This window comes from Sphaeramia orbicularis, chromosome 13 (genome assembly GCF_902148855.1).
Source record: "Sphaeramia orbicularis chromosome 13, fSphaOr1.1, whole genome shotgun sequence".
NCBI lineage: Eukaryota > Metazoa > Chordata > Actinopteri > Kurtiformes > Apogonidae > Sphaeramia > Sphaeramia orbicularis.
The window spans coordinates 19,434,132-19,459,194 of NC_043969.1; the positions used below are offsets into that span (position 1 = coordinate 19,434,132).

At 36.1% G+C, this 25,063-nt stretch overlaps 1 protein-coding gene across 1 annotated transcript; it reads right to left on the bottom strand.

Moving 5' to 3' along the window:
* Window positions 1–3,570: 3,570 nt before the first annotated feature.
* Window positions 3,571–19,015, bottom strand: LOC115430995 (acetylcholinesterase-like). The gene is made up of 10 exons (XM_030151220.1): window positions 18,906–19,015; window positions 16,521–16,829; window positions 13,748–13,982; window positions 12,340–12,472; window positions 10,442–10,593; window positions 9,956–10,142; window positions 8,634–8,941; window positions 4,901–5,110; window positions 4,643–4,800; window positions 3,571–4,214 (listed from the first exon to the last, which is right to left on the bottom strand). Exons 2-10 carry the CDS (start codon window positions 16,819–16,821, stop codon window positions 4,120–4,122), a joined length of 1,779 nt encoding a protein of 592 aa, XP_030007080.1. The 5' UTR covers window positions 16,822–16,829; window positions 18,906–19,015; the 3' UTR covers window positions 3,571–4,119.
* Window positions 19,016–25,063: the final 6,048 nt, after the last annotated feature.

Below are 25,063 nucleotides of genomic sequence, written 5' to 3' on the forward strand. Positions count from 1 at the left end.
ATTCAACAAATCCTTACCATATTTCAGTAAACACAGAGGTCCTGTAATCATTTTATATTTTCTGTGATTTGGTAGAGATACAACAAGTTTTGTTTCTCCCGTGCATTTATTAAGAGTATTTCCTGGTCAAGGACTGCGCTGGTAGTGATAAATTAAAGTTTAAAAAGTATCTTCAGTGGAAATGTAAGAAGCTCAAGTCATGAAAAATTGTGGATATTCACTGAAAGTGCAACTTAAATCCTTCAGAAAAGTGACAACTCAAGATGTTGTGATGGATGACGTGCATGGCAGCTACAGTAAGGAACATTTTTCTGTCTTTCAACATTTATCTGTAAGTGCTGAAGCTGCCCTTGACATCAGAACTGGGAATAGTGTCTGTAAATATAAGTAATAAACAGACTTTGCTTTTCTCATGTGAATGCGCCACATGTAACACTGATAGGAGGGGTTATTTTCCTAATCACCAGAGGTCCACGGGTTATATTTATATATTTCCCATTTTTACCCCTGGCTTTAGATAGGGTGAAGAAAAGGTCTTGGTTAAGAAGAATATTACAAGATGTTTGCCACCATGGTCCCAAGAACAAACACACTGACATGGTTTGACACTAGAAGTATCAGAAGTTGTCAACAGCCAAGCAGGTCAAATTTACCCATAAACCATTTCCTCTCATTGTTATTCTCATCTCTAAGGAATATCTCAAGTCACAGCATGACTTTGTCTAATCCTCCTGAAAAGAATCTTTAAGAACTTCATCAGTTTGCATAGACATCAACACAAATCAGCCTATCATGGCTGCAAAAATGGATATTTGAAGTAAATATGTCTGTATGTGTTTGCTTTATAAATCTCTGTCTCCTTTCCACAGTGAACTATCGTAAATGACTTGACATATCTTTCAGAAATACAAACAAATGTTGTCTCCGAAGGTGCTGGTGGCTGTCATAGGTATAAATGGCCTTTTTTATTTTTATTTTTTACTAATCTTGACTATATTAAAGAGAATGTAACACAACACACACTTACACACACATTTTTTTTTTTTTTGATTGATTGCTCTTGCATCAGGTGTCAAATGTATTTTTGGTTTGAAAGTGGACATGAAAACCTTTTTTTTGTCTTTTTAAAGCAAAATGTTGATTACTCAACCTCCTCCTATTATGGAGTTTGTTCTTACACAACCTGACCAGGCCAACGCCTTCCTGAAACATGTAGAAATGTCATATGAACTTTTTTACATAATTTCACATGACCTTAAGTAGTTGTCCATCTGAGAATTGACCATATTGTTAATGTTGGGGTGGAGTCGACCTTTACTGACCCAGTACTGATTCTTCACATCCCAGTCCATGAATACAGATGTAGCAAACAAAAACCCTTCTGTTTCCTGTTAGATAGTTGTCTAAGTTATTCTTGATTTGCTCAATGTGTGAAGATAAGAAGTAATTCCTGTACTTCCAAAGAGCAACTCATGGCTGTTTTCTCTTTTCCTTTCCCCCTAAACACACACTTTTTCCACTAACATTATCTTCATCCATAATAAATGAGGAACACTGAGGACAATTTAATTCTCTTTGGAAGACACCAAACCTTTTCAGTATTGGTGTAATGACACAGAAATATTTCAGTTTGGTATATTTTTGGTACAGGGGTCTTCGGTTCGATAAATTTTTGATACGTTTTCAGTGCAGTGAAGGAGACCAATTTCATTAAAAAAAACTTAACTGATAACCGATTTTCATGAAAATTTTTTTTCGACTTGTCTCTCTCCATTGATATAACTGACAGGGAATCCGATACGCTCCTAAATCAGAGACGTTAGAGAACATGGGAGGATCTTCCAACTCTGGCTTCGTACCTGTGACTCTACTCTGAGCTGCCATTCTGGTTCATGTTCAGCATGTGTACGGTGCATGTATCGCTTAGACGTCCGTCTAGGACAGGGGTCACCAACCCTGGTCCTTGAGAGCTACTATCCTGCATGTTTTAGATGCATCCCTTTTCCAGCACACCTGATTCAAATGATAAGCCTATCATTAAACTGTGCAGAAGCCTGATAACGACCCATCAGGTGGACTGGAAGTGGGAAACATCGAAACATGCAGGATTGTAGCTCTCGAGGACCAGGGTGGTCTAGGATATCAAATGTTGCACATGGGTTGCTGCTCATGATGTGTGTTCTGCTTCAAGGTTTGTGTGGAAACTTAAGGCGAGTGTTTGCGTTCTTCACATAGGCTACATGTATTAACCCTCCGGTATCCCATCCACCAAGGCCCTTACTAAGCACCAAGTGTGCCTTTTTGGCACACTTGTGGAATAATGTAAAAAAAAAATTCATACAGTTTGTTTTTAATTCTTTTACACTTTTTTCTATTTCATCAACTTGAGCCTTAAATAAAAATACCAAACACTCAATAATTGTCATATTTTTTTTTAACCCATTAAATGCTGTGTTTGTAATGTAAATAAACCTTTTTTTTTTTTTTTTTTGATGCAAAAAACACAAAAAAAATACACATAAATAAACATACTACATAAAAAAATTGATCACATATTGATTTTTGCAGCCTGGCATATGTCAGTGATTAACTCCAACACCTATAAATCAAACTATTAAATATTATATATTGATTTATTTTTCTGCTCTAATTTGATTTTATTTTTGTAAATCAAGGTCAGCCCTAATCATACGTATCAAAAGGAAGAAACAGTGCGTTTTAGGCACACTTGGCAGACAGATGCTAATCTTTTAATTTTCTTTTGTTTACAATGTGCAAATTTTAGTTGGTGGCCAGAATGTTAAAGATCATGCAAAAATGAACAACTTTTGAATTCTAACCTTATTTAAATTGTGAAAAATATGAAGTTTTGTAACACGACGTGCAAAGTGTGCCTAAAAGGCGCACCCGGATACCTGAGGGTTATTTCTGTACACCTTTGTATTGTATTGAAGGCCCCAAATCAGAAATGGGAGTACTGCACATGTTGGTGGTCATCATCAGACCACTTTGACAAATATGCTGATTCCCTTTTCTCAAGCACCATCCAGGTTTACATCTGTAAGTTGTGGTAACAGATGTAAAAGGTATTATGGAGGAATCATAACTTACTGTGTGTAAGTTTATAAAGGTGTGTATTTGGTGAAGGGGATGAAAAAAATAAACCAAGTACCCAGAGACAGAACAAGTACCCAGAACAGTTAGAGGCTTTGATTCTTCTGCCAAGTCTGTTTATATAGTGTAATGCATGGCTGTTGAATAGTGCAAAGATACATGCCTTTTTTATTTCCATTTGGCTTCAGCAAAATGTAAAATTGTGATTTTGATGGGAATATTAAGAGCTACATGTCTAAAGATAGCCTCTAGCAATAGAATATTGTCTTTAATCAAGCTGCTAATGTGCATTTCATTGAGCTTTATGCATATTTAATACTCCAAACAAACCCACACAAGGTGGATATTAAGAACAATTAACAGTGATGTTATTATTTTGTGAGGATTAACATGTGCATACACATTTGTGTCTACATTTGAGTATCGCACGCACAAACAGCCAACATAGTACATAAATATGCATTTATTTATATAAAGGAACACTCTGTACATCAGCTTTATAGTTAGAATTTAATGGTCAATATAATACACAATATGTTTGTACAAACGACTATTATTGTCCATTCAAGTGGAACTCTGAACACAATTTGCATGATTTTAAAGAAAGACAAACATTTTTATTTGTGTGTATTTGATTATTAAAATAGTGGCAAGAAGAAAATGCTTAAAATCACTTCACCTTCATCATCTTTGATGCCACTAGTGTATTTGAATGATTTTTGTTTCCCCAAATGAAACAAGACAAGAAACTAAGTATATAAAAAATGTAGCTGTCATTTTGGACCATTATTTTTTGTAATAAAAAATATGTTTCTTTGCAAATCTGAACAAGCTAATAATCACATAAAAGGTTTACCATAGTAACCAAAGGATAATCGTTTGCCTCTTTTCATCTGATTTCAGATAACTACTGCACTAGCAACAAATGTCATGTTTATTTCTTTTTTTTTCCTATAGTGTACTTTAAAAATCTCTGCTTTACGAAAAATGTTTCTCTTCTCATTATTAAATGATTAAAGTTATTACCAGTACAATTAGGAAGAACATGTAATTACAGTGTAGTTTAATCCCATTCGCAGCAACACAGGTCTGCAAGTCATCTGTGGAGAAAAAGGTGCTTTTTAGGAACAGGTCTTATGAAGATATCTAAATACATTTACATGCATGCAGTGCTGGCCGGTAACAGAAAGAACAAAAAGACCAAGCAAAATAAATAAATAAACAAACACAAGTGCTCACTGTGTGTGTGTGAGTAATGAGCTCAGTGAAGCGGTGTATTAGTATTATTCACCCTGTGTGTGATTAGTGCTAAGTGAAGTGATGACTGACCCTTGCCTCCTCCCACTCAGACCTCCAGATCTGGAAAAGCGGAGGGGGAGAAAGCCAGGATACACATCTCCTCCACAGGCTAAACAAGGCAACACGCCTCCCTAACAGAGCCTGACGCAATACCACCTACTGCAGATAAGAGTGTAGCGTACTCGCTGCGTGTCTAAGTATGTGTGTGTGTGTGGATGGATATTCTTACCTGAAACTCTCTGTACTTGTGGTATTAATTTGTTCCAGAAACGACACTCTGTAGCTCTCCACATCCTCTTTTGTTCCGGGTGGTTGTAGTTGAGAGTAACGTACTCCTGTTGTTCAGGCATGAAGACGGGCCACTTAGCTCCATCAAGACCTGGGTTCCTGACGAGGACAAAGTCCAATTAAGAAAATCTAACACCTCTATACAAAAATTTACGGTGCAAAATGATCAGACCAGTGGATTATACTGTACTGCACAAACCCTGTAGTGGCAAAGTTGACCCAGTGTTTCATGAACTTCTTGGTCATGTTCACTTCATTCTTTGTGTACCCAAGGGAGACATTGAGCGGCATCCCAAAGACGAATTCTATCTCATAGCCGTGCATAACGCCCATCCACGCCGGCCAAGGGTTGACAGAAGATCGGTGGTCAAATAAATATAGGAAGGCTTTACCACCATGTTGTGAGTACCTGGAAAAAGAATGACACTATTGAAATAAATATACACTGAATTTTCTCAGTAAATAATGTGTCCGAAACACATAGAATATACACAGCCAGGCAAAAAAGTCCACACTTTAATTTAGTGGTTCCAAACCTTTTTTGGCTCGTGACTCCATTTTAACATCACAAATTTCTGGCGACCCCAGACATTCAAAACAGACAATTTTATTTTTTTTCTAAAATTAATTTGTTTTTGATCACGTAATATTTTGCTATACTATGTTGCAAATAAACGTTAATTTTAGATGACATTTAGTCTATATAATGTATATTATTATGGACGGAGGCAGAAAAGCCAGGTGTAGAGTACTGTACAAAGAGAGAATTTTATTTTCCTTGGTCAGGATACAGTCAGTCCAGCTTGGATTTTTAAGGCTGCAAATTAATACTGAACAAACAACAATTCAAACTATGAATTATGAAAGAGCTGCAGCATCTTAAACTGACCACAATGAACATTTGAAAGATAAACAGTACCACAGTGCTTCAGTTTCAGCTTCAGCGTTTGTCATGTCTTTTATGTTTTGGTATTGTCTCTCTCAACTCACCATAGATTTTTTTATTAGTAAGTTTTTATTTTTATCAGTTACTAGAAATTTCAGACAACTCCATTTGATCTTCAGATGACCCCATGTAGGGTCCCAACCCCAAGGATGAAAAACACTGCTCTTATGTTTTGTTGTACCACCTTTAGCTTTGATTATGAGAAATATTCACTATGACATTATTTATGTCCTCCAATACTTTACCCATAAAGACCCAGCCCTACTTTTATGCCAATTCCCAAATGAAATTTTCTCTCTATTTAACCTTTCTTAAGTGATTTATCACCATTTATTTAGAATATTATTCTCTGTATTTTGTATTTTATCAGTACAAATCAGGTATTTTCCGATATTTAATTCACTGATCATGTAGATGTTTATAAAAGCTCAGATTAAAGTTGAGGGTTATTATATCTAAAACAGAGAAAACTACATAAAAAGTGACTTTTTCAGTAAAATATGTCTGTAATTCAACATAAACCAAGTGTCTCCATCCACTGTCATTGATCCAACTCCATAGGTTTTACTGGTGAATCAATGTTGTAGAAGATGATGGTGTTTCCATGGTAACTACGGAGCCTCTGAATGTCCAAATGGGTCATATCTGATGACCATGAAAAGATGATAAACTGTATTTTACACCAATTACTTCAATGTATTAATAGGATTAGTGGATCAATAGGTATTAAACATTTTAGATCAGTAGATACTTTTGGTCCATGATGGATGTTTAGGTCTTATAGGTTAAGCAATGTCAATAAATGTCACAATATTTATTTCCATCCAAATTTGAATCAGGACCACTGTATAAATGTTTCTCCATTACATCCCAGTGATTCTCAATGTGGTTCAGGTCTGGACAATGTTGTAGCCAATTTGTGTGGGAAAAGGACATCTCATTCTCCCAGAACTTCTCTTTCATAATTAGAGCCAGATGAGTCCTGGGATTGTCATCTTGGAATATATCTGTGCCATCGGGAAAGAAAAAAAATCCACAGATGTTGCTGACCTTATACTTTGGACACAAAACATTGCTGAACCTAGACCTGACCAACTGAACCAACCCCGGGGTCATAGCACTGCCCCCACATGTACTGTAGACACTAGTAGGCATGATGGGTAAACACTTCATCCACCTCTCCTCTCACCCTGATGTGTCCATCTGTCTGGAACAGGGTCAAACTGGACTCATTAGACCATTTTTCCACTGAAACACAGTCCAATCTTTATGCTCTACAACAAACTGATAGTTGTTTAAGAAATGAGACGCTACTGACTGCATCAGTTAGGGTTAAAGAACTTGGTGCAGCTGAAACATAATAATCACTGCAGTCATTATCCAATGGAAGGTTCTTACCTATTTGCTTAGTTAAACCCATCCCTGACTGTATATGAAACAGGACAGGAAATGGTATAAAAACTGACTTGTTGCTCTCCTTGACTGGGATGTTAGTTTTCTGGTAAAGCATTAATATTATGCACCACATATTAATTTACACCACACAATTTACAGGCAGGCAGGAATAATGACAATAACAGAGCCAGTAGGTCACTCGGGCATCTTCGGAATTTTGTCGCGACGTGCATTGTGGGAAAGGGAGGTTCGTGCAGCCGCCTGACAGTGGCAGCACAACCATATGATATTATATGGATGAAACCATGGATGGAACAAACACGATGTGGAAACAGCTGGAGGAATATGCATAAAGGGAAGGGATCTCCTGCCGTTTCTGCATTGTGCCTGTCTGTAGCAGCTACTGCTGCCAGGCAGGTGTGCGAGCCTTCGCTTCCCACAATGCACGTCGCGACAAAATTCCGAGGATGCCCGAGTGACCTCCCGGCTCTGTTTGTAAACACATGGTTTGTTTATGGTGGATGGCACTTCGAAATTGTTCACCGTAATGCTAGAGATTCAGGTGAGTAATCACAGAAAGCCTTACAGATTCATGATACTTAGGCTATGACTGGGGTTTTACAGATTTGATGAAAAATTGGTCACAAAAGTCTCCCGCAGCTTTAAACCCAATAACAGAGTCCTTGCTAATGAAACCATGTTGAGCTCTGTGAACAAACCCAAATAAATGTCACATGCAACTTTTAGACAAATGCAAGCACAAGCTTTGTACTGCTGGGTCAGTTCCCAAAGATAACTTCAGACCTGTACATTTCTAAGTTATAATGCAATATAGGAAAAAAAAAAAAAAAAGAAAAAAAACACTAATCAAAGACAAAGTGGACTTAGTACAAGTTAACACTTTAAGTGCCAAAGTCGTAATATTGCGACAATTAACATGACTGAACAAAACACACCATAGCTCCAGATAGAATGCCAAATCTTGTTACCACCTCCCACCGATAAATGGCCGACATGTGCCCCTTCAATCAATTTCTATTCAAAGTGAAGAAGAAAATCAAGTTTTAAAAGTATGGTCCTGAGCTGGTTTAGGAAGTAAGTAAAGTTTTCAAATTTTGATATCAAAATTGAATTAAAAAAAAAAAAACTCTAGCGCTCAAAGGGTTAATTGTACTGTTTCATTTGAATCTATCACAGATTAGGCTGGATAATTGAAGGGCTGCCTGTTCCCAGACCAGCAGAGAAATGTGCCTTGCTCAAGGGCTGATGTGCCCCATGTGCATGTTCAGCTAGTGATGGGTTAAAAGCAGAGGGTCGATTTCGGTGTGTGTTGCATGTCCACATGTAGAATATATACTGACAAGGATTCTTCATTCTAGTCTTTTCTTGTGTCTAACACCTGGTTTCTGACACTTTCTAGAAACTTTACTTTAGATGTATGATACACTTTGTTCTATCAGAGTCTCTCATGGCTGTCACATTGTTTTACTTTGCCTTCCTTTTAGATTCCGGGTCTGGGACTACAAGAAGTCCTTTCAGTGTCTTATTTGATCAGAAAAGTCAGAAATCTGACTCAGAATATTTCACTTACCTGTCGACAAACTCAAGCAGTGGACAAACAAAAAACTGGTCTCCAACCAGACTACCCATCAAGTCCCGGTTTTTCATCCTATTATTCTCATCTGCCCAGTCTGTGTACTGGAAAATGCCAGCTTGTCTGGTGACCTCACTGGCGTCAGCCATCGCAAGGGGTATTCCTTGTAGGTATTCTTTTCTTGTAATTAGACTCAGGCCAGAAAGGTTAAATCCAGGCATTCCGTAAAGTAGAAAATACGTCCCTTCATCTTTGTTTAAGCCTAATAGCACGTCCTTTTTGGGTTTAGTGGTTTGCAACAGCGCCTGAAAGACAAGACAGAACAGTTTGTGGACATTAAATTAATAATTTATTTGCCAATTATTCTACCCTCTCTTTTTAAAGGGGTCATATTTTGCTAAACCCACTTTTATTAGTCTTTGGTTCATTTATTTGTGTATTTGGACCCTAATAGTTCTTAACATTTGAATTTGAACCCTCCAGGTGCTGCAAAGCTATCTTTATATTCATTGTACCAAAAATTGAGTGGATTTCTACAACTCGTTTTAATTCCTTCTCGATTTGTTGCATCTATAACTAGTTACGTCACGACATTTGCACAAATAAGGTCAAGACTTCTGCTGAACATTTCTCCGAGTACGCCCTAATTGTTTGTCAGCAGCAGCGGCTGTAGTCCATACTGAAAATATGTCCAACTTCGAGCCAATTACATAAAATGTTCAGTTGTTGGTTGAACGGGACAGAACAGCACAGCCAACAACCTGGAAGGGGGTGGGGCTTGAAGTGGCTCATTTGCATTTAAAAGGCCAGCACTCAAAGTGACCTTTCTGATGTCATTACCCAAAAATAGGGTAGAAGGTGGACCTGTGGAGTTGAATTAATGAAGAATTCAGACCCAAGCATAGCATTTACAGTTTATGTAGACCACAGGGTAATGTTTTAAAAGGTATAATTTCATTTAAAAAAAGCAAAATATCACTCCTGTAAGACAAATTTTGTCTTACTGTTTTGATGATTGAGAGAAAGGTCATTTACTTCATATTTACTTGTATCCAGGTTACATCATATAGAAATATTATCTCAGTAGAATGTCAAGAGACGTCTGAGTTATCGGTTTCAAAGCGTGTAAGTCAAAAATCCAATATCTGAAATATTATTGAAACAGCAGGCAACCAGACCCAACAACACCGAACTCAGTTTAGGTTGAATACATGAGGTAAGATAAATACATAAATCATTCTTACACAGAGGTCCATATAGACATATACCCACCCGTACACACAGGAATACACACATGCACACCACACACACACACCTACTTCTATTGTGTCTGGTAGGAAGTTCCCATCAACATGAGGCGCAAAGGGAAGGCTTATAATTGAAGGCTTTGTGAGAACTTCATATTGCTTGGATGAGATTTCCTCAGGATCAGCCTTCTCTAGACAAACTTCTAAAGCAGCTGCAGGGGACGTGGGACACCCCAGTTTCTTCACCAGAGTTGTGGACCTAGATATTTACACAAACCGGTGTAAGACAATCAAAAAAAAAAAAAAAGGTATAAGGCCAACTGGGAGTAGACAGTCTGCAAGGATGACACAAAAAAATGAATTAAAATGGTACATAAGGAGGACAAACAAGGGAGGATGGAAGAAAGGAAGGAGGGAGATGGAATGATAATATGGAAGATGAAAGGGAGGGGGGTGTAAAACAGAACATTGAACCATGGGGTGTCAAGTCAAAGAGATACATGTGTGGATTAACAAAAATCAGTGAATATACAAGATGGACAGTATGCATGCACACACCGATCCCAGGCCGTCTCCTGGCTGACTGAGGCCCAGGGTGCATTAGGGGAGCCGCTCTGCATCACAGCCCTTTGAAAAAGATCTTTACTGCCTGGAGAGAGCAGGTGGAAGCCCACAGATGCTGAACCTGCACTTTCCCCAAACAGAGTCACCTGGAAACAGCAACAGCATGTTTATTTGAGGTACAAAAGTTTATTTCACATTTTCTTTTTGTCTCTTCTTAAAATGGTGTCAGTTATATAATTAAGAACAGATTTTTTTTTTTTTTTTTTTTGTCAACCACTTCTTCAAGAATATGGAGGGAACATTGCTGGAAAAATATAATTAGATTTTTCATAACACCTAAAATTACAGCTAAATATGTGTCCAGAGTTCAACCTTGTTGGAGAGAATGTGGAGATGTCAATGTAAATCATGTCTTTTGGTTATGTCCTAAACTTGCATCATTCTGGGATAATGTATGTTCAACAATTGTTAAGATAAGATAATTGATAAGATAATGCATCTGTGAAAGAATTCATTTTCCTTTTACAAGTAATAAAATTAAGGAAGCTAATTTTAAATTCATCCACAACATCTACCTAACTCCAATAAAAATGCATAGAATATCAAGGGATATCTCATCAGTGTGCCATAAATGCAAAAAGAGGGAAGGGACATTCATGCACATGTTCTGGGCCTGCGACCTCTTAAAAAGTTATTGGAGCTCAATTCACTGTTTCATTCTATCAGTCTTGGACTTACAATTTGATGTAAGCAGCAGTTTATATTTACTAAATGACACATATCATTTACAGTTAGATCATAAAAAATGCAGGATACTAATTTTGATTACTTACTTTGCAAAGAAATGCATACTTTTATTCTGGAAGAATGACTCCCCTCCATCTTTTAAGATTTTCCATGATCAATTGTCTTCTTTTTTACCTTTAGAAAAACTGACTTTGGATAAATATAATCGTGGCCATCTTTTTAATGAATTTTGGTTGCCTTTACTTACTGGTATAGAGAAAGTTTGAGTTTGTACGTCATGAGTACTGCCCTATTATTGCTATTTATGTTACAGCATGCATCACTATGCTCATGCTTATGTTTTTACCCCTATTACTGTTATTGTGATGATGATGAGGGTGATGATTATATTTATATATATATATATATATATATATATATATATATATATATATATATATATATATATATATATATGTTTGTTTGTTTGTTTGTTTGTTTGTTTTATTTCTATTTTTATTTATTTCTTCTTATATTCAGACTTTTATGTTTTTGGCTTGTGACTTTTGAGTGTGTTTAGTTGGTTTATTCCTTTAGAGGTGGGAGGCGGGAAGAGAGGACAAAGGAGAACTGCAAAAAGTAAGACCCGGTATCACTATGTATATACTGTATCTGGATGATTTTCTTTTGTGAAATAAAAAGATATTTAAAAAAAAAAAAAAAAGACATTGGGTTATGCAATTCCTAAAACATGTTTGGTGATGTATTTTGGATGTATTATTGGTAATAATGTAAGAAAAAAATGATAGATATTTGTTTAAAATAATATTAGCAGCCTGCAAAAAGGCTGTTACCAAAATATGGTGCAGATTAGAACCACCTACAACTAACGAGTCGATACAAACTGTGGATGGAATATTTGAGATGGAGATTCTGACCCATAGACTGACGACTCAAGAGGAGCAGTGTCATGATAAATGGAAGAAATGGACAATTTTCAATTCAGCGTCACACTACTAAAAACAACTGTTAGTCATAAGGTTTATTATGGTCAAGCTTTCCCAAATGTCCCCTGTTTGTTTTGTTTTGTAATGTACAGAAAATAAACAATAAAAATAAAGTTAAAAAAAAAAAAAAAGAACAGATTTTTATTTTTATTTTTTTACCTTTGATGGGTCCCCTCCAAAGGCAGCAATGTTATCAGCGACCCACTGCAGGGCCAAGCGCTGGTCCAGCAGGCCTGCATTTCCACGGATATTTTTGTTGTCAGGAAGAGAAAGAAAGCCAAAAGCTCCGACTCTGTCAGTGATAAACACACAAATGGAAGCTGAGACGCTGTTTACTCAGTACATCTTAGCTACTGTCTTTAGATGCATCCACCCATGACCTCAATATAACACCGGATAAAATGTGTAACTGGACAAAATGATGAAGTGATGGCATTTGATATAACAAAGGTCAAAGGTCAACTTCACTGTGAAATCATGATCAGTGTTTCCCAATAATGGTACAGACTGTGACGTTTGACCATATTCTGTTGATCTGCCACAGTCAACAATGAACCACAAATATTCCAGTGAGTAGTGGCTTTTCCATTGGACATCTGTGCAAAACTTTACCGATATTTACTAAATGTTGAAAAAACACAAGTGTGTATTGTCGGTTTTTTCATTAAATCATGAATGCGATGATTTGTTTATTTATTATCGCAAAATGACATGAGAAGTCATTCCATAAACATGGCGACGAACATAAATATCGTGTTGATTTACAGATATATTCATTATTATTATTATTATTATTATTATTATTATTATTATTATTATTATTATATATTACCCCTCTATCTCATACTAAATTAAAAAATGATTGGGTTTCCTGGTGTGTCCACACATACAAGCGTTTCTTTTAAAACTCTTCTTCTTCGCCTCTTGTAACATCCATCAACATCTGTTTTTTTTAATCACGTGACTCTAGTTGCAGAAAAAGCTCTTTCCATTACAGTTTTGCATGATATACCAATTTCGCTACGCCCGAAAAAAAACACCTCTTGCCAGCACAAAAACTTTTCATCGAAAAACGAGAGTTTTGGCGAAGTTGACGTTTTTCCAATTATGAACTATTATGAAAACCTGGTCCCTTATTTTAACTTTTCAGTTGATTCTAATGTAAAAAATGTGCAAAAAATATGTGAGAAAAGAGCAAGCTGTATATTTGTTATTTTATTCCTGTGCTTGCTACTCTTATGTTGCACAGATTTTTCCTCTGGGGATGCTAATAATTACATGTTTCTTGACAATATAATATAAAAATGGCAAATAATCAGTAAGATTGTATCACAATAACAACACAAACCATGTATACCTACAAGAGCTATAAAGTCACTGCCACTATATAGTAATAAAAATACCTGCACGAACATATTTTTTAATCTGTTTGTGTAATCGCTTTATGATGCTGCGTCCAAATAGCTTAATATTATAACCTTTTGATGGCAATCATTGTCTGAATCAAAGCATTTATGAAGCCAGCATAACATACTTTATTACACATTTATGACTTCATAGTTCTTACCTATAATTCATCGATACCACAACGGCGCCTTCAGATTTGCTCAGAAAACGCCCATCGTAAATGTCCAGAGTTGATGTTCCAACGGTGAACCCGCCCCCATAAATCCAGACAAGGACGGGGGCCAAAGGTGGGGGCTGTGGCTGGGTTTTGTTGAACTGAGGGGTCCAAACATTTAGGTACAGACAGTCTTCACTAAGGGGAGTGTTTGGGTTCCACATCTCTGTGCCCTTGAACCCTGGAAACAATAATTCTTATTAATCACTGCTGATAGACATTTATTGCTGAATGACTTTATGCTCGCTGCAGTTTCACATAACTTTAAGATAAGTGATAAGTTAAAGTTAAACTTGATCTACTGTACATGGACCTTGATTGGGAGCAAGTGTTTTAAAGTAAACAGGAGTTGCTTAATTTTAACACAGATATCCCAAGTTTGTTTTCATCTTAACTGCTCTGGCAGAAGTAGTGATAGAGTTCTCCAGTCTATATTTATTAGTGTTGTCATTTCTATATTTGGAGCTTATTCTGGGCATTTCCTCTGGACATATGACTGTCACCATTTGTAGACAGCTTTCAAACAACCCCTAACAGGTGGCCATGTCTATAAATAGTGATGTATCCATGACTCTGCCTAAATGTTTGAGTAACAACATGCTTTTATAAGGTGCGGCCGCATTATAACATGTACACAGTGGGTCTATATCAGCTTGTGTATGTGTGCATTTCTACAGCAGTTTGAGCAGAAATAATTTTTTTTGGCTATTGTTTAGACACAAAAAAAAGCCTAAAAATGCAGCTGCCACTTCCATTACTTTCTACAATACGGTAATAAATCATTCAGCAATTCACTTCATGTGTGCCAATGTGTTAATGTGTGAGAATATGTCACATGAGGTCAAGACAAACATTCATAAGCCCAGTGCAGTGGCCTTTCAGGGTCAAGTTTCATTCACACATGGACATACATGGAGCTCTTTAGCCGCACTAGGGTCAACCAAGTGTTACAGGAACAAAAGATTCAGACTAAAGTCCTTTTAAGCCTGATTTCTGTCTTAAAATGTCTAATTCTCCTATTTAATTCATGCTTAAAAGGTTGGGGTTATTACTGCACAGCCAAGGCAAACAGTCCTGTCATATTTTACTAAATTTATTAAAACTCTTTGTGTATGTTAAATAGTTAGTTTTGCATTTAAAGACACCTTGGCCTTATATATTTAGATTCAGTTTTTCATTATTTCAGCATTTTTTTCAATATATCTTTTAGTTCATCCAACAGCTTTATCTGATGTTATGAAAGTTCATAATTATATTACATATGATTTTCCATTTTAACATACGTCTGCTTTTAAACAGCCTGGAAGCTTCCAAAGATGACTTCAGATGCTTAAAAACTGTGTAATCCATGCATTGCCATTTTCATTACTCCCCTTTTGCTTGGCATTATGGGAGAAGCTACAGAAAGCAGCACAAAACCTTAGAAAAAATATACAGACTCCCACAAGTCTTATCTCTCTGAAAATATCAAGTCACGCTTGCTATGTGAAACAACTGCAACTTCTGAGCTACCACCCTTCTCACTTGGCTTCCTCCACATCACAGTCAGCATGCATCTTTACTGTGTTATGCATATTCTTATGCAGAGTACTCCCAGATAGTACAGTGTTCTGCAAAAAGTATTTTCGTTGCATCCTTGGCCTCTTCCTAAATGATCATGTTTCAGCCAGACATTTCTCCAGTGCTGGCACAGTATGGGAAATGTAAAAAGTTAGGTCTGGCTTTTTGACAATAGTAAACATCTGACCTCATCTGTGTACCAAGCAGTGGCTGATATTGCAGGAATGTGCAAACATTCTTTTTGCCCCTCACACAACACTGATGTGACATGATATAATGTATGTCTATTAAGTCAACATTACGCCTAGGCAAATAATATAGTATCTACAGTTCATCATCAGAATCAGAATTCTTTATTAATCCCAGGGAAAATTGTTGTGTGTTACGGTTGCAAGTATAATAAAAAGTAGCAGGAAAGAAATTATCAATACTACAAAAATAAAAAAAACTAAAAAACAAGTGGTGCCAGGCACAACAAACCCCACCCCTCGCACATATTGTACTTATTTTGACATTGATCCAGCTGATTTCATCACATCTATGCATGTGCTGATGTCAGCATATCAAGTGCCTCTATATATGTGTGAAGTTTGAAGTAAATTGAAACAATATTGATGTTTTTATAGACATTGAAATTTTCACCCATTATAGGTAAATGGGAGAAGAAAAAAGATTTTTAAAAAATAATAAAAAATGTGAACTGATACCTACTTTTCCCAAGATGTAACCACATCTATTTTGGGTCACTGGCAATCTATAAACCAAATTTGGTTTGAATTCAACCAATAGTTTTGCTGCTACAGACATTTGACATTTTGCCCATTATAAGTGAATGGGGAAAAAAAGACTTTGAAAATTCATAAAAAAATTTTACTTTGACCGACTGTTCCCAAAATGTAATGACATCTATTGTGGGTCACTGGGAATCTATAAACCCTATTTGGTATGAATTCAACCAATAATTTTGCTGTTAGAGTGTTAACAAAGAAACAAACCGAACCCAAAACATACACATACCCCATACCCACAACACGTACTCCTTGCCCCTTATGTGTATATATATATATATATATATATATATATATATATATATATATATATATGAAGCTGTAGCTCTGTAAATGTATTATGTCCACCTATAAGTAAACTTGTGCCGTACCTGGATAGTATGTATCTGGCAACTGGTAGCAGGAATTTGGTAATTTCGTGGCATCCCGCACAATGGTCCATTGCTCTGCGGGCTCTGGAGATCGGAATCGCAGTTTCCCTAGCGGTGGTTTTCCATAAGGAATCCCTAGAAATGCCCTTATGTTGCCACCCAGTACAGAAAGCAACTTCCCTTGAACTTTCCCATGCTTGGTATTGATTATAAGGTCATCTTGTGTGGCAGGGGATACTGTCAGGAAGTGGAGCAGAAAAAGAAGAAGGGCAGAGAGTGTAGAAATAGAAACAGATGCCATGGGAAATCCTGCAGGAAAAAGAACACACGTATAAATAAACCTTCATAATTGTCCTATACATATTAAAATATCACCCGAGACTCTCAACAGTGACATTAATAATGAAGAGTTTGTTCACCACATCACATATTTCCCTAACTGTTTAATATGTAGATGTTTATACTTCCATACTATTTTTGTAGTAGGAGAGCTGACACTTTCACTTTCCCATCCTGCAGCTGCTCATAATGCTTGGACTGTATCTTTCCTTTACTTTTTTCCTTTACCTTTATTTTCCATTCATCAAATATGCAGTCACAGAAAAAATTACTAGACCACCCTTGTTTTCTTCGATTTCTTGTTCATTTTAATGCCTGGAACAGGTAAAGGTACATTTGTTTGGACAAATATAATGATATCAACAAAAATAGCTCATAAGAGTTTAATTTAAGAGTTGATATCTAGCCATTTTCCATGGTTTTCTTGATAATAACCAAAATCACTTCAGTTCTTACATCAATAGCTATGGCATTGTACTGCCAAAAACAGTGCTTTTAGGCATCCCATGTTTTCTTTTCTGTCTGTTTTAGTCACATGATACACACAGGAGTTAGTACTTGATTGCATAACCATTGTTTTTAATGACTTTTGATGGTCTAATAATTTTTTCCATGACTATATATATGTATATATAGTATTTATATATAGTATAGTAAGAATTTTAGTGCTTTTATCACCATTTATATATGGAAACTTATTCTGAGCGTTGTTTTCTCTGTAAAAAAAAAAAAAAAAATGTATATATTGATGGCCAGAATACAAAACCTCCTATCTGAAAAAATCACTTTTTTCAGGAAACAAAAAAATTTTTTTTAGCTTTATTATAGTATGGTCTTTGTTAATGATATCCAAGCATATTCTACTGTTCTAAGACGCTCTTTCTATATTATGTGTTAACAATACATCCTTGTTCTCACCATTTAATGTGAAAACTCAAACTCTAATAATTTGCAGATAGGAGGTTTTGTTTTTTGGCCATCGATATACATTTATATTAATAAAAAATTAGTAAGCTTCTTTTTCTATATAGTGCACTATGTTCAGGGAGTCATGGCTTTAATGATCAGGATCCTAGGAGTATGATGATAAGTTAACTTTCACTGTCACACAAAGTCCAGTGTTGGATCAGGCAACTGTTTAATTACCAGAGGAAATGAACTATGTTCAGTGAGTAGCTGCAGTCGCAATCATAACCATAGTGTTTGTTTTCACTTTCATATCACACTAAATCCTTGGTGCTCCAACCTCATATCGTCCACATGTGCGTAAAAACACAACACATTGCAAAAACACGCGTGGAAGGCAGTTCTACAAGCGCACATGCAAGACTGTCAGGGCCTCATTGAAAGACACAGGAGTCTGTACACATTAACCCTTTCATGCATAGTGGTCACTCCAGTGGACAGTTACTCTCCAGCTGTTCTCTTGTATATTCATGGGTTTTGTTGTTTTAGTTCCATATCAACCAACACAGTGGACACTTATGCATCATCTCATAAACTGCAATTCATACCATTACTGTAACTTTGCTGTTCTTGATTGGTTCTTGAGTGGAAATCAATTGTTAATATTTATTTTTTGTATATTATCTCCATGAAGTGAGTAATAACTAGTATTAGAATATGTTAAAATGTGAGAGAATATCAGATTAGCTGCATTAAACATGGTTTCATTTCACATTTCATTTCAAAATTCAATCACATTGTTTTTTTGTTTAGTTTGTTTTTCCATGCCTAAAGAGGAATAAAAACACTCAGGAAAAAAAAAAAAAATCTTGATTAAGGTTCTCATAATTCATGCATGAAAGGGTTAAAGCCACCGGAGATGCACACATGCAGGTGTGTTAACGCGCGGACACTTGTCCACGGACAGACACGGGCTCACCAGCCTCCAGTGGGACCGCCACGCGCAGCAGGATTAGAAGAAGACCAGCGCGCACGAGGAAAGACGCGCAGACGCACAGAGTAACACGGACGAGTTCTCAAAGGCCAGTTTCAGATCGCGATTCTATCAAAGTCAATAAAAATCCCTGAATGCTGTCTTACCTTGTCAGGTATCAGTGTGAGTGTTGGCAGAAGTGGGGGGGTTGGGGATATACAGCAGCGGGATAAAGAAGGCGTGGACTCTTTGTCCACTGTGCTGGGCTGGAGGTTTCCGCCCCTATGCAGCTACTATTTAGGTAATGTAGGAATACTGGGCCAAAAAAAAAAAAAAAAAAGACCCAGATAACTTTATCCATCAATTTGCGCTATTTAACTTACATTTATATATAGACTGTTTATTACTTGACAGTGCTCCAAGTTTCCAATTACTGAATGACCCACAGATATGACATAGTTTCATTGATAAATAAGCTGTGGCACTGTTCCACAGCCATGAACTAAAAAAGAAATGAGAAGTGTGCTTAACCCTTTCATGCATAGTGGTCACTACAGTGGACAGCTATTCAAAGCTGCTCTTGTATATTCATGGATTTTATTGTTTTAGTTCCATATCAGCCAACACAGTGGACAGTTATGTATCATCCCATGCACTGCAATTCATAGCATTACTGTAACTTTGCTATTCTTGATAAAACTTGATCTGCAATAACATGTTTGAGTGTAAATCAATTCCTTGTTATTGTTATGAGACTGTAATTAACAGGGGTTTTTTTGGTTTGTTTTTTTTAACCCCTTCATGCATGAAGTGTGAGAACTTGAGTCAAGATTTATTTTTTGAGTGTTTTTATTCCTCATTAGCCATGAAAAAACAGTGTGATCAAGCCTTTTTTTTTTCTATGGAGTTACAAAAATATCCATGCATTTAATTTTTGAAGTAAAGAAACATGCTTAAAACCCAATATCAGAAAGTGATATGAAAACAATGAAATAAAAACATTTTTAATGCTGCTAATCTGATGTCTTCTCACATTTTAACATATTCTAATGCTAGTAATTACTCACTTCATGGAGATAATATGCAAAAAAAAAAAACTTTTTGTCTAGGAAATAACAATTGATTTACATTCAAACATGTCACTGCAGATCAGGTTTATCAAGAACTGCACAGTTGCAGTAATGGTATGAATGTCAGTGTGTGGGATGATGCATAAGTGTCCACTGTGTTGGCTGATATGGAACTAAAACAACAAAACCCATGACTATGCAAGAGAACAGCTGGAGAAGAACTGTCCACTGTAGTGACCTATGCATGAAAGGGTTAAACAAAAAAGTTTTATTTTTTTGCATATTATCTCCATAAAGTGAGTAATAACTAATATTAGAGTATGTTAAAATGTGACAAATCATCAGATTAGCAGCAATAAAAAATGTATTTCATAGTTTTCACACAATATATCAGTAAATACATGTTTCTTTCCTTCAAAAATCAAACTTATGGTGTCCAGCTGAGTGGATATTTTTGCAATTCCATGAAAAATAGGTTCATAAAAACAATTCAATCGCTGTGTTTTGTTTTGTTTTTTTCATGCCTGAAGAGGAATAATAACACTCAGGAAAACGATCTTGATTAAGGTTCTCAAAATACATGCATGAAAGGGTTAATGCAGATAGTCTCATTTTCATTACACACTTAAAAAATAATACTAAAATGATTATTATTATTATTATTATTATTATTATTATTATTATTATTATTATTATTATTATTATTATTAAAGTTCAATGAAATATAGGAAACAACTTTATAAATATCATTATATTCCAAGATTGTGGTCACTGATTTATTTTCATAGTCTGAAGTATTTTTGGATTATTGTCCTTCTCAATGCAAAATAAAATATAGAGCACAAATAAATAAAAAGGAAAAAAGAAATATTGTTATTACTTTCATGCTTATGTGACAATGGGGATGGGCTGTTGTGAGTTATTATTATTAAAAAGGGCTTTGTGCGTTGTATTTACTATTTCTAAGTAACACCAAGACTGCTGTTTTTTTTTTGGGGGGGGAGGGGGTATATTATTTTTCTTGTGTTTTGCTATTGCATTGGTGTTACATCGATGAACCCTGTACTGTACTGACTGTTGTTTCACGACCAAAAATAAACTAAATAAACTAAACTAAGTGAACAGTGCATGGAATATATGTTTTATGGCATTTAAATGGATAATTTCTGTTCACTGATGCTTCCAAACTATAATTAAGTACAGGAAGCCAGTTTTGTGAATTACCTGCTGATATCCCACCTTTCCTTCACACTTTAGGTGTGTTTCTAAGCGCTATTCCTCCCACTGCCAGCAACAAGACAAAGCACTACAACCTGGAAAACATGTGTTGTTCCTGTTATATTTAATGTTGTCACATTTGCTGCCTGAATGCTGTTCATCTTACATTTTATAAATTCCTTCTGCTCTACATAATATTTGCACAATTTCTTTGTGCATTGTTTAGCCAAATGTCTACACCCAACATCTGCTGCACTGTTGTCTATCCATCCTAGAAGAGGAACCTCCTCTGTGGCTCTTCCTGAGGTTTCAAACATGTTTTTTCTGTTAAGTTTTTTTTGGGGAGGGCTGGACTTTCTCCTCATTCTAATGGAGGAAGAAAGGACGGAGAGGCTTGTATTGTAATGTAAATGTAATATAAAGCCCACTGAGGTGAATCTCTGATCTGTCAGATTGAGTTATATAAGTAAAACTGAACTGAACTCAGTGTTTTCTGAGACTCACAAACTTATTTGGCATGATAACCCAGACTGTAGCTTATAGCTCATTATACCACTTCCTGTTTCTGTCCCTTGTTTCTGTCTGCTTATTCTATCTGAAGATTTTTTGTCATCTTTGCTTTCCTTTTCCACTTATCCAGAGGCCAAAGCTGGAGAGAAAAGTAAACTTTTCTTTGGAATTTTAGTGCAGAATGAGTGAGTCTATGTGGTTTGTGTATCCAACCCCTCTCTCTCTCTACCTCAGTGTGTGGGTGTGAAAGAGTGAGAAACATGGGCAATGTATTATACTTGTAGTTGGCTGTTTTAATGTGTTGCTGTATGTGTACATTGTTGTTATTCACTACTGTTTAAGCAAATGATTTGTCTTTGCAACATATGCAGATCAAATGGAACTATTAATAAAGATAATTGTGCTTGGAGTTGTACGGATTAGTGTGTACCTCTACCAATCATTGCACCAGTAAAAATCAACCCCAGGGAATGAGCGCCATGGGGGGGTGGGGCACATGTTTAGGGATGTGACCGACTCAGCAGGATAGAGGAAGGCAGAGCATCACAAAGATATAGTGAGATGCAAGACAGTGCCGTATATGGCAGAACCATACGCCATCAGGGATTAGGCGTTTAAAAGAGAGAAATGACAGGCATTTGATAGGAGCCTTTGCAAGAATGTTTCTTTCTCTCTCATTCCGGCATCATCAAAATAGACTTGGGACTGAAATTCAACCCCACCAACACACACAAACAGACACACAGACAAGTTAATTTCACCCATGCCCTTTTAATGTCAATCTGCTGTTATGAAGGCAGGGATAAGCAGTTAAAAAATGAGGAGGGGGGTGCATTTTAATTCTTTTCTTGTGTGTAAGCTCGTAGCAATGAGATAGTAAATATCCAATCATGGTGTCACAGAGAAGGATATTGGTTTATGTCATGCTCTTTCTGCCTGGCTATATTTTATATTAGAATGTGGGTTTAATAAATGTGTGCATATCAACATGTATGTGTATGCACTTATTTAAAGTTATGGGAATTTCAATTGCTCTCGTAAAGTGGATAGGTGAATGCAAATGGGAAGTCACAGTAGAACAATCTAAAGATAAAGCACACTTTATTCACTCCCTAAAGGTGAAGTTTAACTTAATCCCACTCGGAGCTTTAATGCTCAAACCTGGATGATGACAGACAGTGTGGACATGTGAGATAGGAGTCCACCGCCCTCCACAGGACAGGAAACTAAAGAGATGAGCCTCAGCAGAGCCATATGACGGTCTGAGTGGGTTAGACTGTTTATGGCATTGCTATAATGCAAAGCAGTCCTTTATTAGAAAGCCAAATATCCCTAAATATTATGAATGATTTTGTATGAAGTAAGTTTATAATAATAATTAATAAACGATAAATAAATAAAAACAACTAAGGCTGCCAGTCTCTTCATAAGACAAACACATTTTGTTTCAGTAAAAGTCTAATCTTATCTTAACCCTTTCATGCATAGTGGTCACTACAGTGGACACATACTCTACAGCTGTTCTCTGGTATATTCATGGATTTTGTTGTTTTAGTTCCATATCAACCAACACAGTGGACACTTATGCATCGTCTCATACACTGTAATTCATACCATTACCGTAACTTTGCTGTTGTTGATAAACCTGATCTGCACTAACATGTTTGAGTATAAATCAAGTGCTGATTGTTATTAGACTGTCATTAAAAGTTTATTTTTTAGGCAAGAAGTTTTGGGTTTTTTTGGATATTATTGCCATGAAATGAGTAATAACTAGTATTAGAGTATGTTAATATAAGAGAAAAAATACGAAGCAGCATTAAAAATGTTTTTATTTCATAGTTTTCACACAGTACAGGGTGGGGAAGCAAAATTTACAATACTTTGAGGAAAGTAAAGAGGAATAAAAACACTCAGGAAAAATAATCTTGACTAAGGTTTTCATAATTCATGCATGAAAGGGTTAAAACTATATATATATAAAAAAAGAGAGAAACAAATAAAATTAACCCATAAAGACCCAGTGATAATTTTCGGGCAGTTCCCAAATGAATTTTTCCCTCTATTTAGCCTTTCATAAGTGATTTATCACCATTTATTACAATATTATCCTATGTATTTTGCATCCCCCCCCCCCATTAAAATCATATATTTTCCTATAATTAATTTGCTGATTATACAGATGTCCATAAAAGCACAGAAAAAAATGAAAGGTTATTATATCAGAAACAGAGAAAACTGAAGAAAAAGTGACTTTTTCAGAAAAATATATATCATTAACTTAACATAAACCCAGTGTGTCCATCCACTGTCACTGATTCAACTCCATGGGTTTTACCGGTGAATTGATGTTGTAGAAGATGACAGTGTTTCCACGGTAACTACAGAGCCTCTGAACGTCCAAATGGGTTATATCTGATGACCATGAAAAGATGACAAACTGTATTTTACACCAATTATTTAGATGTATTGATAGGATTAGTAGTGCTTTTGGTTTCCAGTGGGTGTTTGGGTCTTTATGGGTTAAACAAGCTGGTTCAACAAAAAGACAGACTTATTCTTAAATTGGGAAGTTGCGCAAGTGGTCTCCTAAAATAAGGAAACAACTTTGTTCCTCTGCTGGGGACATTATGCAAACCACTTAAATCTTATTACCAATTGAATCTACCTCACTGTTTTCTTGGAGAACATATTAAAAGTTCATTAAATGTATTTTCTTCAGATGACATAATGTTTTAATGAAAAACATGCTGGATAAAATTATGTTTGTTAATTTCACTGTTTATCTTGATTTCAGACAGCCCCCTCTGACACTTTTCTGTGAAATTACGTCCTCAAACACTTTTATAATGCACCAGTCTGTTTGGGTTTATTAGTGTGAGATTAGTTCAGATCTTAATTAACTATTAAACTAACTGGTTAAAGAAGCCACTGTGCAAGACATAGCACTGCTGTTGTCAAGGAAATCAGGTGGTTTCAGGGTAGATTCATAGACTCCCACTCAAGGGCAGGTGAGCCTCACACCACAGATTAAAGAGGGATAATGTTCTTGTTTTTTCATTCATTCATTCATTCATTTTCTGAACTCGCTTTATCCTCACTAGGGTCACGGGGGTCGCTGGAGCCTATCCCAGCTACTTATGGGCGAAGGCGGGGTACACCCTGGACATGTCACCAGTTCATCACAGGGATGACATATAGAGACAAACAGTCACTGTCACATTCACACCTATGGGCAATTTAGATTAACTTCTGAACCTATCAGTGCATGTCTTTGGATGGTGGGAGGAAGCCGGAGTATCCCAGAGAGTGTTTTGTTTTTTTTTTTTTTTAATTTAATGATGTACAGGGTGTTCCATAAGTCTCCATACATAGGAGACATAATACATATGGTTCTAACATGTATTTCTTTATATTTTTTCTTTATAGTTCTTCAGCAGTGGAGGACACGCATTGAAATGTGTTCCCGACAAAATAGCAGTCATATAGAGCATATTATATAAATAAAAATGGTTTATGTCAAGAAA

Coding starts and splice junctions, on each gene's coding strand:
- LOC115430995 (XM_030151220.1), bottom strand. CDS start 16,821: ATGGCATCTGTTTCTATTTCTACACTCTCTGCCCTTCTTCTTTTTCTG. Junction 8,942..9,955: donor TCCTACCAGACACAATAGAA/GTAGGTGTGTGT, acceptor CTTGTCTTTCAG/GCGCTGTTGCAAACCACTAA. Junction 5,111..8,633: donor CTGCTTGAGTTTGTCGACAG/GTAAGTGAAATA, acceptor TTCTTTTTCCAG/GTACTCACAACATGGTGGTA.